Genomic DNA, 12446 nt, shown 5'->3' on the forward strand with positions numbered 1-12446 from the left:
GAAGGCGGGAGGTCAGGCCTTGGGGCGCCCCCGTCGCGGGGAGCCCCCGGCTCGCAGCGTCCCTGGGCCGGAGCGCGGCCGCGCGGCTTTGTCTCCGGCGTCGCGCCCTGCACTTCCCCGTGCGCAGCCTGTAACCCGAGCTCCCATTTCCTGGTGGATTCTCTTAAAGCGGCCGCGGTCGCCGCGCAGAACAAAGGCCATTGTCTCGCTTCCTCCTGCGGCGCCGCGTCCTTCCCGGAAAGCCCCTTCCTAGATCGCGGTCCCCGGGCTGCATCTGCGCCTCGGGGAGCGCACGGAAAAGCCCCTACTGTGCGTGGCCCAGGTCCTCCCGGGGCGCAGCCAGGGGAGGCGGGAGACAGATGAACCGGGCTTGCTGGTCCTTGGGCCACGCTGCAAGGTTCCCCAAAGGCGTCCTCCGCCTCGGGGCGGCCCAGTGGGCATCCCGCGCCCCTCCCCCGCACGCCTTTTGATTTCTCCGCGGCCCGCGGTAACCCGAGCTTTTATTTCCTGGTGGCTCCTTTAAGAGGCAGAGCCGGGTGCTGGGAATTCACGTCAGTTTCTGCCCTGAAACTCTCAAGATCAATGAGCAGAGAGCTTTCTCAGTTCTGCCTTTCAGTTTCTCTCTTCCAGGAAGGAAAACATTCGAGAGAGAGAGAGAGAGAGAGAGAGAGAGAGAGAGAGAGAGAGACAGAGAGAGAGGGAGGGAGAGGGAGGGAGGGAGGGAGCGAGCGAGCGCCGCGGGAGGGCGGGCGGGGGCGGGCGCGCCGGCCGCGGGTGGGAGGAGACACGCGAGGCCGGCCGGCTGCGCCCGGGTCGCCGCGCCGCGACCCGCACACCCCACGCCGTGCTCGCCGGCTCCCACGCCCCCGCACCTCGCGCCCGATCTGCGCGTTCCGAAGAGCCCCCCCCCCTCGGGCGGCCGCCGCGGGCGATGCTGCAAGAAACTTCTTAAATGACCGCGTCCCGCTGCCCCGCCGAGCGTTTCTGGGTTGGGGAGAGGAAAGGAAAGTGGAAAAAAACTGAGAACTTCCTGAACCCTTTCGCTGTGAGACATGTCTGAGACTCCTGCTCAGTGTAGCATTAAGGTAACGATCGGATTCCCCTCCTTTCCCCCCACCCCCCACCCCGGGCGATCGGAACCCCCTTGCCCCGGGGCTGCTGGTGCAGTTGCTAGGCTGGCGGGGAATTATTTGGGGCACGAGGGAAAGGAGATGGAGCTCGCGGCGGCGGCGGCTGTACCCTTTAGTGTAACCTTGCTACACCCCTCTCCCGCCGAGGTCCTGCTGGGCTCCTGCCCCCCCCCCACCCCACTCCCTTTCTTTTTGACAATGTAATGTCGCTCTCAATTGGTAGGAGGAACCCGGGCTGTCTTCAGATCTGTGGAGCACCTCCGTAATTAGTGCGCTTAAAAATAAGAAAGGAAAAAGAAAAAGCCCTTCTCTTATTCCTACGCCTAACGTGAGACTGAATTGTAACTTTTGTTCCCGAGGGGTGGTCTCCCTAGGGAAAAAGTTCTAGGGGCCCCACAAGAATGATGTCTCTCTCTCTCTCCCCCCTCCCCGTCCCCACACAAGAATTTTACCCTCTCCTCTTCTGATTGTGGTTGCAAGTCCTAAGACAGTCTTGGTGTCAGCTTTTCCTGGGCATTGCACAATGAAAAAAAAAATTAAACCAAGGTGAATAAAGTTGCTGAATAGTTGTTTTACTCTAGTGCATATGAAAGTTGAGCAATCTGAAAGTAGAAAACTCCTGTTATGCAGGGTGGAAAAGAAGTGGCTAGGCAAAATGACCTTCTCTGACAGTCTGAGCTGGTGTGGAAAAGCTGCAAGCTCCGAGCTCCCCAGCCTGTTCTGAGTTCAAGAGGGAATGTTTGCAAACAGTCGTTGCCTCCAGGTAGCCGAGTGTGCATGTATATACAGTCTATCTAGATAAGCTGTGAGGCTGTAGTTTGCTGCTTTTAAAAAGTTGTTGTGAAGTTTGTCACCATTGGGAGGCAGGATGATTTGTCTGCCTTCCCCAGTTATTTTTCCCATGCTGCATTTATTTCAAAGTTCTGCCAGTCACCGGGAGGCAAGCTTTCTGCTCTCCGTGCAGGGCTGAAGTTTCTCAAGTTTTCTAATGGTCTGGCCTATTTAAATATGTGCCCCTTGCCTGGATGTTGCAGAAACAATGGGCAACGAGTCTGTTTTCCTCTCTGGGGAGGTTAACAGCATTTCATCTAGGATCTATGAGTGGGAAAGGTATTTGGTCACTGCCTTACTAGTTTTTCATAATTAGAGTCAGACCTTAGTGTTTCTCATCAGGAATCATGGTCATTGAAGGTGCATTGGTGTCTTTGTTTTGTGCCTCACAGAAGAGCCCAGAGGAACTTTGGGGTCTTTTGTGTTTGTGTTTGAGTGTCTGGGGTGGGCTTTGGGCCGGCGAGTTCTTCCCTGAAGAAGTTAGGATCCCGAGGTACTTTCTCCTTTGCAGTATAAATTAGATTCTTCCTTGAGTTCAGGGAAAAAAAATCTTGTCGTATAGATAATCTAATTTACTTCACACTTCATAACAAAAACCGAGGTAACTAAATAATAGGGTATTAGGTCGGTAAATTGTATTTGTCTCAATGGCAGTAAGCCTGACAGCAGAAAAATCTGGACCAACTCTAACACAACAGCTTCAGATGGCAAGGCGCAATGTGGCCCATCCTGTGACTTCTACCTCGTCTAAACTGACTACACTCCTGTTCTGGTGGGCTCCTGGCTGATGCTGGAAGCGGAGTTTCTCTGTTCCACAGCTTGTTTCACTGCAGCCCAATGGGAAGAAGAGCTAACACACGGGAGAAGGCAAACCCCATCAGAACACATCCTCAAGTGTGACAGGGAAGTGGTGTGCGCGCCGAAACATCATTCTTTTCCTTGTTGTCTTAGGTCGTTTATGTTTTCTTTTGTTTGTTTGTTTTGTTTTTAAATTTTGGTCCTGGGGATGGAACCCAGAACCATGTATTACATGGGCTAGCTGACCCCTGCCCTTTCTTGTAACTCAGCCCTTTCCTGCTTTCTGGGTACCTCCTTTATTTTTTATTTTATCTCTGAGCAGTGTGTCTTCCAAATATGTTTATTATTCTCCACCACCTATTCGAGTAACATTTTTGTTGTTGTTGTTGTTGTTGTTGTTGTTTTGGATTGTTGTCAGTGGAGCCAGTCTGTGAATGTTTGCCTCCGCCGTGGGTGTTTTTAGGCCTGTGTGTGCACAGAGATTCTCTCCATGGAGTTGCTTGAGTTTATCCTGTTCCATAATAAACCATGGAGATCAAGAACCAGGATTAGTTCAGGTCATCTGAAAATGCTTCAGTGATGTGTGCTTCATTTAGTCCTTGGGATGTGGCACTGTGATGGAGTGAGAAAAAAAAATGTTTACTAGCAAGGCCCTAGGCCCAAACATGTTAGTTGCTTCTAGGGACATTACTTGAGTCCAGGAGGGGATAAACTTTTTCATGGGGTGGGAGGATGCGAGTGAGTCTTTGAAGGGTGAGCTGATGCAGTGTTGTGCCAAGGCACAAAGACTGCCTTTGGGGAGATATGTCTCTCGCTCCTCCTGAGACCTCCCTCAGCACAAACAGCTGGTCAGCGGCAGTAAATTCCTCAGCAGCTGGTGAGATGGAGGCCACAGGAGCCTGGCCTGAGGCAGCCACAGGGGGGGAAGTACTTTGTTTACCTTTGAGCCCTTGTCTGTTCTGCTAGGAAAGACCAGAGTCAGACCAGACCGGGGTGGGGTTTCCAAGGTGAAAGTTTCTGAATTGGTCAATCAGTGACACCTATGTAAAGACCGTTTGATTGTAAGGTGTCTGACAGGAGAGCGGGGAAGAGCCTCGTTTGATGCTCTTTTACTTTAGAAGAGAAGCTTCCCCTGCTAGGCTGGGGTCATCCAGAGTGACACGCGGAGCCTTGTTAGTTCTCTGTAATAGCCACTCTGTGAGTTCCGTGACATTCTGCCCTGTTCCTTGCAGTTTGGGGTTGGTTGACCATCTCTCTATAAGAAGTAAGGTATTTTTTTGGTTTTGTTTTGTGGTTTTCCCAGAAGATCAGGCTTGTCACAGGACAGAGGCAAATAGGTTGGCTTTTCCGCCATCAGCCTTCACCTTCAAGTAACCTGTGCAGTTTTTCAATTCAGCCAAGTTGCAGCGGAAAGTGGTTGTGGCCCAGTGGACACAGGCCTTTTGCAAGGCTTGGCACAGACAGACCTTCTATTGGCTGATGTGATCCGGCACACAAAAGCTAGTGGTATGATGTCCCTGGCCATCTTTTTCCTGTTTCCCTTATCAGCTCACATTTATAATAGGATAAAATTCTCATTTAAAACAAATGTTTTCTGGAGACTTCTAGATGTCTCAGGTTCCTTCGGGTTAGCGAGGGCGATCTTGGTGCCGTAGTTTGTCGCCTGGCAGCTGGTGCAGAAACATGTCTGTCCTGTTTGCTGACTCCAAGTGATGGTACAGAGGACGTGAATGCCCCTTCCTCTCTGCCCATGCATCACCTCATTTAATAAGGTTTCCGTACTGCCTCTTAAAGCTCTCAAGCTCTGCCTGGTGTCTGTCCAATAATTATAAGGATTTTGATATATGCGACTAATAATGTGATAATTTTGATAATCTCAGAAACGGCTTCTGTATCTAAGCGAAAGAAAGGAATTAAAGTGAGAGTGGAGTTCAGGGTCATCCTTGGCTACACAGTAAGCTAGAGGCCAGCCTGCACTACATGAAAACTTGTCTTAAAAAAAATAAATAAGTAAAAAATTAAAAAAAGGATGAATTTACTAAGCTAACAAAAAAGGCTGCGGGACCCCTATAAAGACTCAGCTTGTAGGGTTCCCCATTTCTCTGACAGCAGCATCTGGGGACATTTTAGATATTCAGAATTAAGTTAGAATTGAGATATCTTAGCCAGACCCTGACCCACACTTCTCTGTGTTTTACAGTTGGCTTCTGAGAGCCAAGTGGTTGCTTTAGCCCATGGATAAGTGAACCAGGTTAGAACACAGGCCCACAGGGTCTCAGGCCACCACATCACATTCTCAAGGTTCATGGTGTGTCTATAAAAGGCCAGGGAAATCTGATACAATAGGCTCCCCTCTCTGGCACTTCCTAGTGTGGTCCATTTTAATCACAAGCCAGCTGGTCCGAGGGCACAGAGCTATGTGCTATGGAAGAAGAGGTGTCTGGGAACAGTGGGCTGCAGGGGTCCAGTCAGGTGTGAGGGGAGGAAGTGGTAGGAGGCAGGGATGCGGGCAGAAGGGCCTGATGGACCTGGCGTTTGTACTACATTTTGCAGAGATAACTGGTATGGTAGCTTGAGAGAGCCTGGCAGTTCCACTGTTGACTGAACGCACGGCTACCTGCTCTCACATCAACCCTTGATAAATGCATGGGTGAGCCACAGGCTGCTTCACCCAGAGCCAGGCAGACCTTCACTTATGTGCAGTAAGCACTCTCTTTAAAAATACTGAAGGCTGATTCTGGAGTGCCAGTGGGAAGGGTAGGTAAAGAGGGGGAAACACCTTAGCCTTGAGCAGCAGACACAGAACTAAGATGTGTTCTCAAACACGCGGGGCTGGGTGGGCGGTGGAGGGTGCGGCTGGATGTTACTTGTTGATCCATTTTCATTTTATTACTGGCTTTTAAAGGTTGGCCGTTTGTGCGATTCCCCCTAGCTAGAGGAGTCTAGACCACAGGAAGAGCCTTAGAGTGTGGGGCATACAGTGGGATATACTTTTTTCCGGGAACACCACTTTAAAAAAAACAACACCATGACAGAGTCCGTCGTTGCTGTTCTGATAGACTCGAGGATGCAGCATCTGTGCATTTATTGAATAGAGTGTGATTTTCTTCAGTGTTCCCACGCCAGTGGGAGCCTAGCTTGAAGATTGTTCATTGCCAAACCTAGTATTTGGGGAGAGAAAGGCTAGACTAAATTACGGGAGAAGTTAGAATTACGGCCTATTAAAAAGCAAACACATTTTATTGATTTTTCTGTACATTCAGGAACCAGACTAATAAAATAGCATTTATTGGGACATCCCAGAATGAGCCCCCACGAATAGGCAAGAGTGACTTGCGTTCCATACCATCCATTGCGTAGGAATGAGTACAACCATGTGCTTGAAACTGGTCCTTTGGTGTTGAAATATTACCACAAATCTATCATTTGCCCTGTTAATTCTCTGGGTAACCCTTTCATCTTCGACAGTGAAAATATACAGGGCAGTCTGGTCTGGTCCCAGGGATTTGCAGTCCTTTTGGCCTAAGGAAGGAGGCCTTACTGTGTTAAGTAGGGACGCCCTGTGTTGATTGAGCTAACTGCATGGAGTCCTGTGGCCTGTGCTTATGGAAACCAACAGAACCCTTACAAAAAATTTAGGAACTTTATAAATCCCGCGTAATTAGAAGTGCTTTGTTGCTGTTTCGGTGGTCACCTCTCCTAAGACAGCCGGCTCAGGCATACAACTCTGTAGGGATTTCTCCATTCCTTCCTCCTCCTCTTTGCCTTGGAGGCCTCCTTTACCATCACCGCCATTGCTGGTTGCATACTAATGAGAGTTGTCCTGACAAGTTAAGCCTAATGACCTCATTCCCTCTTCCCCGGCTATCTATCCTGGAGGCAGTTTTCCTCCTGATTTTACAAACCTAGAAACTGAAGCCAGAGAGGTTAAGTGATGGTCTGCCTCAGCTCTCTAGGCTTGTATGCCTAGTGGCAGTACAAGGCTGAGACACCAGATCACGGGTCTGCAGTTCCCAGTGACTATTGCAAGCTATAACTGTCTTCAGGAAGCAAGTTAGGAAACTCAGAGTGATGGGCTGATGGCTCGTCACCCACACCCACCGTATGAAGGCTGAAGGCTGAAGGCGAGCGAGGCCGAGATGGAGCCAGCAGAGGTCATGTGTTCCCTCTGCTTGTTCCTGTTGAAGGGGGGCAGGTTGTTCCTCATCCCCTTTAGGATTAGCCAGATGTTCGCTCCTAGCCAGTAACCTCTGGATGAATGTCCAGGTGATCCGTGTTTTACAAACAAAGCCCCTGCCACTCTCTAGTGAGGTGTTATCTTCTGTAGCTCCGTTTTTTGTGACCCCCCCCCCGACATTTTTTACTCAGAAACCTTTTTTCCCCATGTTACTTTTTCTTAGTTAATAGTGGCTTCATTAAGTGGTTGTGTCCTCACGCTGCCCAGTCTCAGGGCCAGGCACCCTCTTTACTGGCAATGCTCCATCTTTTCCTCTGTACGACCTTATTGTTTTTAAAAGCTTTTGGCCCAATCCATGAATGTGTCCCCCTGCCCTCATAAAGTGTCCCTTTAGTAAATCATGGACACCGTGAATGCTGGGAATCTATTTGAAATATATATGCAGATATTCCATGATTTTCCATCACTACCTAAGGAATAATATTTTTTTTTCACATATTAGGGAACTTTATTAACCAAGGAATAATATTTTTTTCTTCTTTTCTCTTATATGAGCCCACCCATCCTGGCCTTGTTCTTTCCAATTTACATGAAGAGAGACATTTGGCCACCCGACTTTGTAAATTTTTGGTTTTTTTTGTTTGTCTTTCTGTCTCTTAGGTAACCCTCTCTATCCACAAATCTGGCATTATTGAACACAGGATCTCATATAGGCTAAACAAGATCTCTACTTTTGAGCTATTTCTGTATTCAGTTTTTTGTTTTGTTTTTTTTTAAATGATCACTTAACATCTCAAATTTCAGCCCCCCTTCTCCTCCCAGCACCCCTCACACAGATCCTCGCCCCATTCTTCCCTCCCATTATCCTTTGAGAAGGGGGAGCCCCCCCGTAATACTGTATTCAAATTTTTGTATCCAAACAGCTTTAATAAATAGAGGAGAAAAATGCATAGGTCCCTCAGCTGAGACGTAACAGAACCACAGAGTCCTGCTGGAGCACCCGAGAAGGGTGCTGAGACAGTGTGAGGTGACACGGTGCAGGTGATTCAAGGACATTAAGAGTGAGCGAATGACCCAGACGTCTCACGAGGCGGTGAAGAAACTGAGGTTCGAGCTTGCCCAAATCCCATTGCTAACTGTAGCCAAGCCACCGTCAGAGTCATGTGTTGTGCTCTGTTCTAGGTACTTGTAGAAGCCATAAAAAAAAAAATCAAACAAGAATTCAGACAGCATTGTGTCCCCATTATAAACATCATATACCGCCCCCCCCCCGGCCCCCAACCCCTGGCCACCGCCTCTCTGCCTGTGTGGCAGGCAATAGCTAGCACTGGCTATGACCTCCAAGTTAAGCCACTCGATTTAAGAAGTGAAGAGAGAATGAAATATATTTTGGAAACATATCCAAGGGAAAGGGGTTGGCATAAAAACAAGTTGATTTTTAAAAGGCCAAGCTTCCTGTATCTGGACGGATGATTTATGAGAACCCTCCCGAAGGAAGATGTGAAAGCGCAGGCTCCTGAGGATTTATGTCCTCTGTCGGGGGTTTTTCTCTTTGTATGTGGGAGTCAGACATAGGGAAGCGACCTCATTTCCTGAATGACCCAAAAAGGACACGTTGCCCTGCTGGGTTGGTGTGAGTTCTGTCAGCAAATGTGTTCAGGGAGATGGCACTGAGTCCTCCCCTTTGCCTCTGAGTTTAACTTTAGCTTTGAATTTTATTGTGTTTTTTTTTCTTGGTTCTTCCCTCTGTTCTTCTCTTCTTAAGGGCATTGCCAGTTGTTGGGAGAAGGGCTCTGTTTACTGTACATTGCCCCAAGGAGGAGCGCGGACATTGTAGCCCACAGACCTGTGGGACTTGGTCCTGACCTGAACTTGTTCACGTCACTTGATCATGATCTCATTAACTCATCTGACTGTGGTGGTAATAGAACTGTGTGCTCCTTAACAGTTGTTGACCAGCGAAAGTGAGGCTTAGATCTCCCACAGCATGTGAATCTAGCAGGACTTCTAGTTTCAATACCCTCATTTTCACTGTTGAGAATCCAGGCTCCAGAGATGATCAGAGTGATGTAGGAGATTGGTAGTGCTGCCTGAACGAAGATCCAGGCCACTTGTTGGCTGACTCCCAGCATGGCGCTCTTGCCACCAGCTCACTACACTGGTGACACTCAGTCATTGCTCAGAAAAGCCTTTTTGGTTTTTTTTTTTTTTTTAACTTTAATTGAGCACACGAGGCTTGACAACAGAAGAGATGAGCTGACTGTAATTATGTGACAGTACCAAGTGCCTTTTGTATCTTCTAGCAGAGTTTTGAGGGAAATAGCTAGCTGGGGTAGTTCTGAGTGAGTTTCCAGAGATGAAGGAGAATGGGGGGAAGTGGGGTGTCTTGACTGGAGTTATTACTGCTCAGCTATCGGAACGGGTTCCGTGGATCTGCTGGTTCATACAGTTGCTTGTTACTTGGGATTGGGGTGACACTCGAAAGACTTAAGTTCCTTAGTAGGCTTTTGTTTCCCGGGCAGTCCCATGTCTGTCTGACCACAGAGCAGACACTGTGTGTTGTGGGGTGGTGGAGTCCCAGCTTCATGAGCTGGGAGTCGATGGCCCTCAGTGGAATCTTAATTATACAGAGGAGTCTGGAAAAAGGAGAATTTGTTACCTTGAGGCGTGAGGGAATTTTTATGCTTTTTTGGCTATGAAGGGAGTGAAGTGCCTCCCTTTAGTAGTTGTTATTTGCTGTGGACTTAAAATACCATCCTGACTATTCCTTGTCATATACGTGTTACATGGGAAGAGGAAATACAGATTGGAAAATGACTTGTTCCCCCCTTTCACAGTGGTGGCCTTGTGTAAGCTCTCCCTGGGCAAAAATGACCTTTAAAACAATAGATTGAATAGATGCTACTTATTGTTTGCTTGTTTTTGTTAGCATACATTAATTATACACAGTGGGTTTCATTATGATATTTCCATACATGTACATAGTGTATGTTGGGACGTACCTCTCCTTAGCTTCCCTGTCCCCCATCTTCTTCTGCTTATCATCTGTCTCTCTGCAACTAGTTCCCTTTTTTTTTTTTTGCTTTCATTATCCCCACCCTATCCCCCCCCCAACCAAGTGAGTTTCTTTGGGGCTGCTTACAGGAGCGTGAGGAGGGAGCCACAGGCGCCTTGCCAGTGACCCGATCCACTGAAGCATATATCTGTTTTTGAGGAATTCATTTCCCACCCTATGAAAGAATGAACACACTGTCAGACTGTTGAAGAAAGGGTTAGCTGTCCCTTCCCAGTCCTCCCAGGAGGACAACCAGTAGAACTTGATTTGTCTTGTCAGCCGCCCTGTACCTACCTCTGCTGTGGGCTATAGCAGACTGCAGTTACTACTCATGAGAACTATCTGTGTAGCTAAATCAGTGATCCCTGCTTCACGCATGTCTCCTGCATGTGAGGAAGATGACTCTTGAGTATTTCCTGGAAGAGATGAGCTGCTGATAAAAATCAGTGTTGTAATTAAAAAAAAAAAAAAACAAACCAAAAAACCCCAAACACCAACCAAACCCCAGAGAACATCTTGTTTGTCTCCAAAGTTACCAGGTTCCCCTAAAGAAGTCTGCCTTGCTCCTTAGTGAAAGTGTCAGTCTAGATGTGGCCACTGAGGGTCTGACACTTTGATAAGAAAAGACAAAAAGACAAGGGTGCAAGGGGGCAGCTCACCTCAGTGCAGCTGAGGCCTGAAGATAGGTCTTGGGTCTCCAGTGATAAATTAGGGTTAAGGTCAGGGGGCAACTTAGGAACAATATATTGCTCTGTGTGTGTCTGTGTGTGTGTGTGTCTGTGTGTGTCTGTGTGTGTCTGTGTGTGTGTCTGTGTGTGTGTATGTCTGTGTGTCTGTGTATGTGTGTGTGTCTGTGTATGTCTGTGTGTGTGTGTGTCTGTGTGTGTGTCTGCGTGTGTGTGTGTGTGTGTGTCTGTGTGTCTGTGTGTGTGTGTGTGTGTCTGTGTCTGTGTCTGTGTCTGTGTGTGTGTGTGTTTCCCTGGATATGATCCCAGCATACCCCCCCCAAAAATAACCCATCATCAGCTTCAGCCTTCTCATTGTTTCAAGCCTGATGGTTAATACATGGAAAGATCTCCCAGGGGTAGGACAAGGTGAAATGGGATGGAAGCGTCCTAAAGGGGAGGATGGGCTTGCTAGGTGAAATAGGATGGAAGCGTCCTAAAGGGGAGGATGGACTTGCTAGGTGAAATAGGATGGAAGCGTCCTAAAGGGGAGGATGGACTTGCTAGGTGAAATGGGATGGAAGCGTCCTAAAGGGGAGGATGGACTTGCTAGGTGAAATGGGATGGAAGCGTCCTAAAGGGGAGAATGGGCTTGCTAGGCTCTGTCCTTGACCACGTCAAGGATCTCAGACTAGCTAGTGAGACATCTATCTCTACATGCTACTTATTGTAGCTTTTGTCTTCCCTAGACGCTGGGGTATGTGCTGGCACACTGTGGGGTCCATTGGTTTGTGATCACAGGCACCCTAGGGATAGAAGTGAGTTCTCTTCGGGCCTCATTGTGTGTTTCTGCCCTGGGGCCATTCTGGCTGGTTTTGGAAACAAGGGAACTCTGAAGGAGTGGGCTTGCTCTGCGTTCTGTACTTGCTGTCTCCTTTTGATGAGGTCTCCGGGATTTAGAAATGATCTGTCGTGAATTGCTTGTTTGGCACTCTGACAAGCCCTTGAGATCTGAGGCTTTCCTGACTTAATGGGTTATAATTATCCGTTGATGTAATGGCCAGTGATGAGAGGACATCAGGTCAGGGGTCACAGGACACCTTTTTCCCTGTCTTGGTTCCATTCAGCAAAGAGAGTGTGGTGGAACATGCCTTTAATCCCCGGAGTTAGGATGCAGAGGCAGGTGGATCTCTGAGCCTATTTAATGAGATCCTGTCTTTTGGGGGTTAAATCTTAGTAAGTTAGGCAAACTCTCCAGCCTGGGTAAGTGTTTCCTTCTCCTCAACTTTTAAGACCCGAATGACCTGACTTGTCTAAGTCCACCTCAAATCTCTGAGGTTGGCCAGCTCCGTTTGCCTTTCCAGAGTCTGACTCTGATCTTTCAGGGTGGGTAGGTTCCGAATTGATTTGAAAGGTCAGGTGTTCTCTCCAAGAATGGCGTTCCCTTTCTGAAGTTCACATTCTGCTTTCTTGAGTGCCCCCCCCCCCCCCCCCCCCCCCCCCGTGGTTGGTCAGAGCTGTTCACTAGAAGGTTGAGAGTGTACCTGTCTTCAGGCAGAAGTTGGCCGGTGGGTCAGACAGCTCTGCAACACTGTGGGCTTCAGCAGGAGCCTTTACGCTTTTTCAGTGTTCCCTCATAGTGTCTCTTGCCTCTCACCCAGACTGGCAGGGAGGTGGGCAGAGGTGTTGGAGTATGTGTCCAGTAGAGCACATGCTAATAGACCCTTCCCACACACTCACTCTCACCTTTCCTGGTAAGTGAGTACACTTTCCTAAGCTAGTGACCCCTG

The 12446-nt window shown here is 48.4% G+C and overlaps 1 protein-coding gene across 1 annotated transcript in view; it reads left to right on the plus strand.

The window, feature by feature from the left end:
• Positions 1–752: 752 nt before the first annotated feature.
• Etv6 (ETS variant transcription factor 6) overlaps positions 753–12446 on the plus strand; it is a 241487-nt gene continuing 229793 nt past the window's right edge. Inside the window, exon 1 of the mRNA XM_031383625.1 lies at positions 753–1085. Within this exon, the coding sequence (XP_031239485.1) occupies positions 1053–1085 (33 nt within the window). The 5' untranslated portion in view covers positions 753–1052. The remainder of the gene's footprint in view (positions 1086–12446) is intronic.

This window comes from Mastomys coucha, unplaced genomic scaffold, assembly GCF_008632895.1.
Source record: "Mastomys coucha isolate ucsf_1 unplaced genomic scaffold, UCSF_Mcou_1 pScaffold20, whole genome shotgun sequence".
Classification (NCBI taxonomy): Eukaryota; Metazoa; Chordata; class Mammalia; order Rodentia; family Muridae; genus Mastomys; species Mastomys coucha.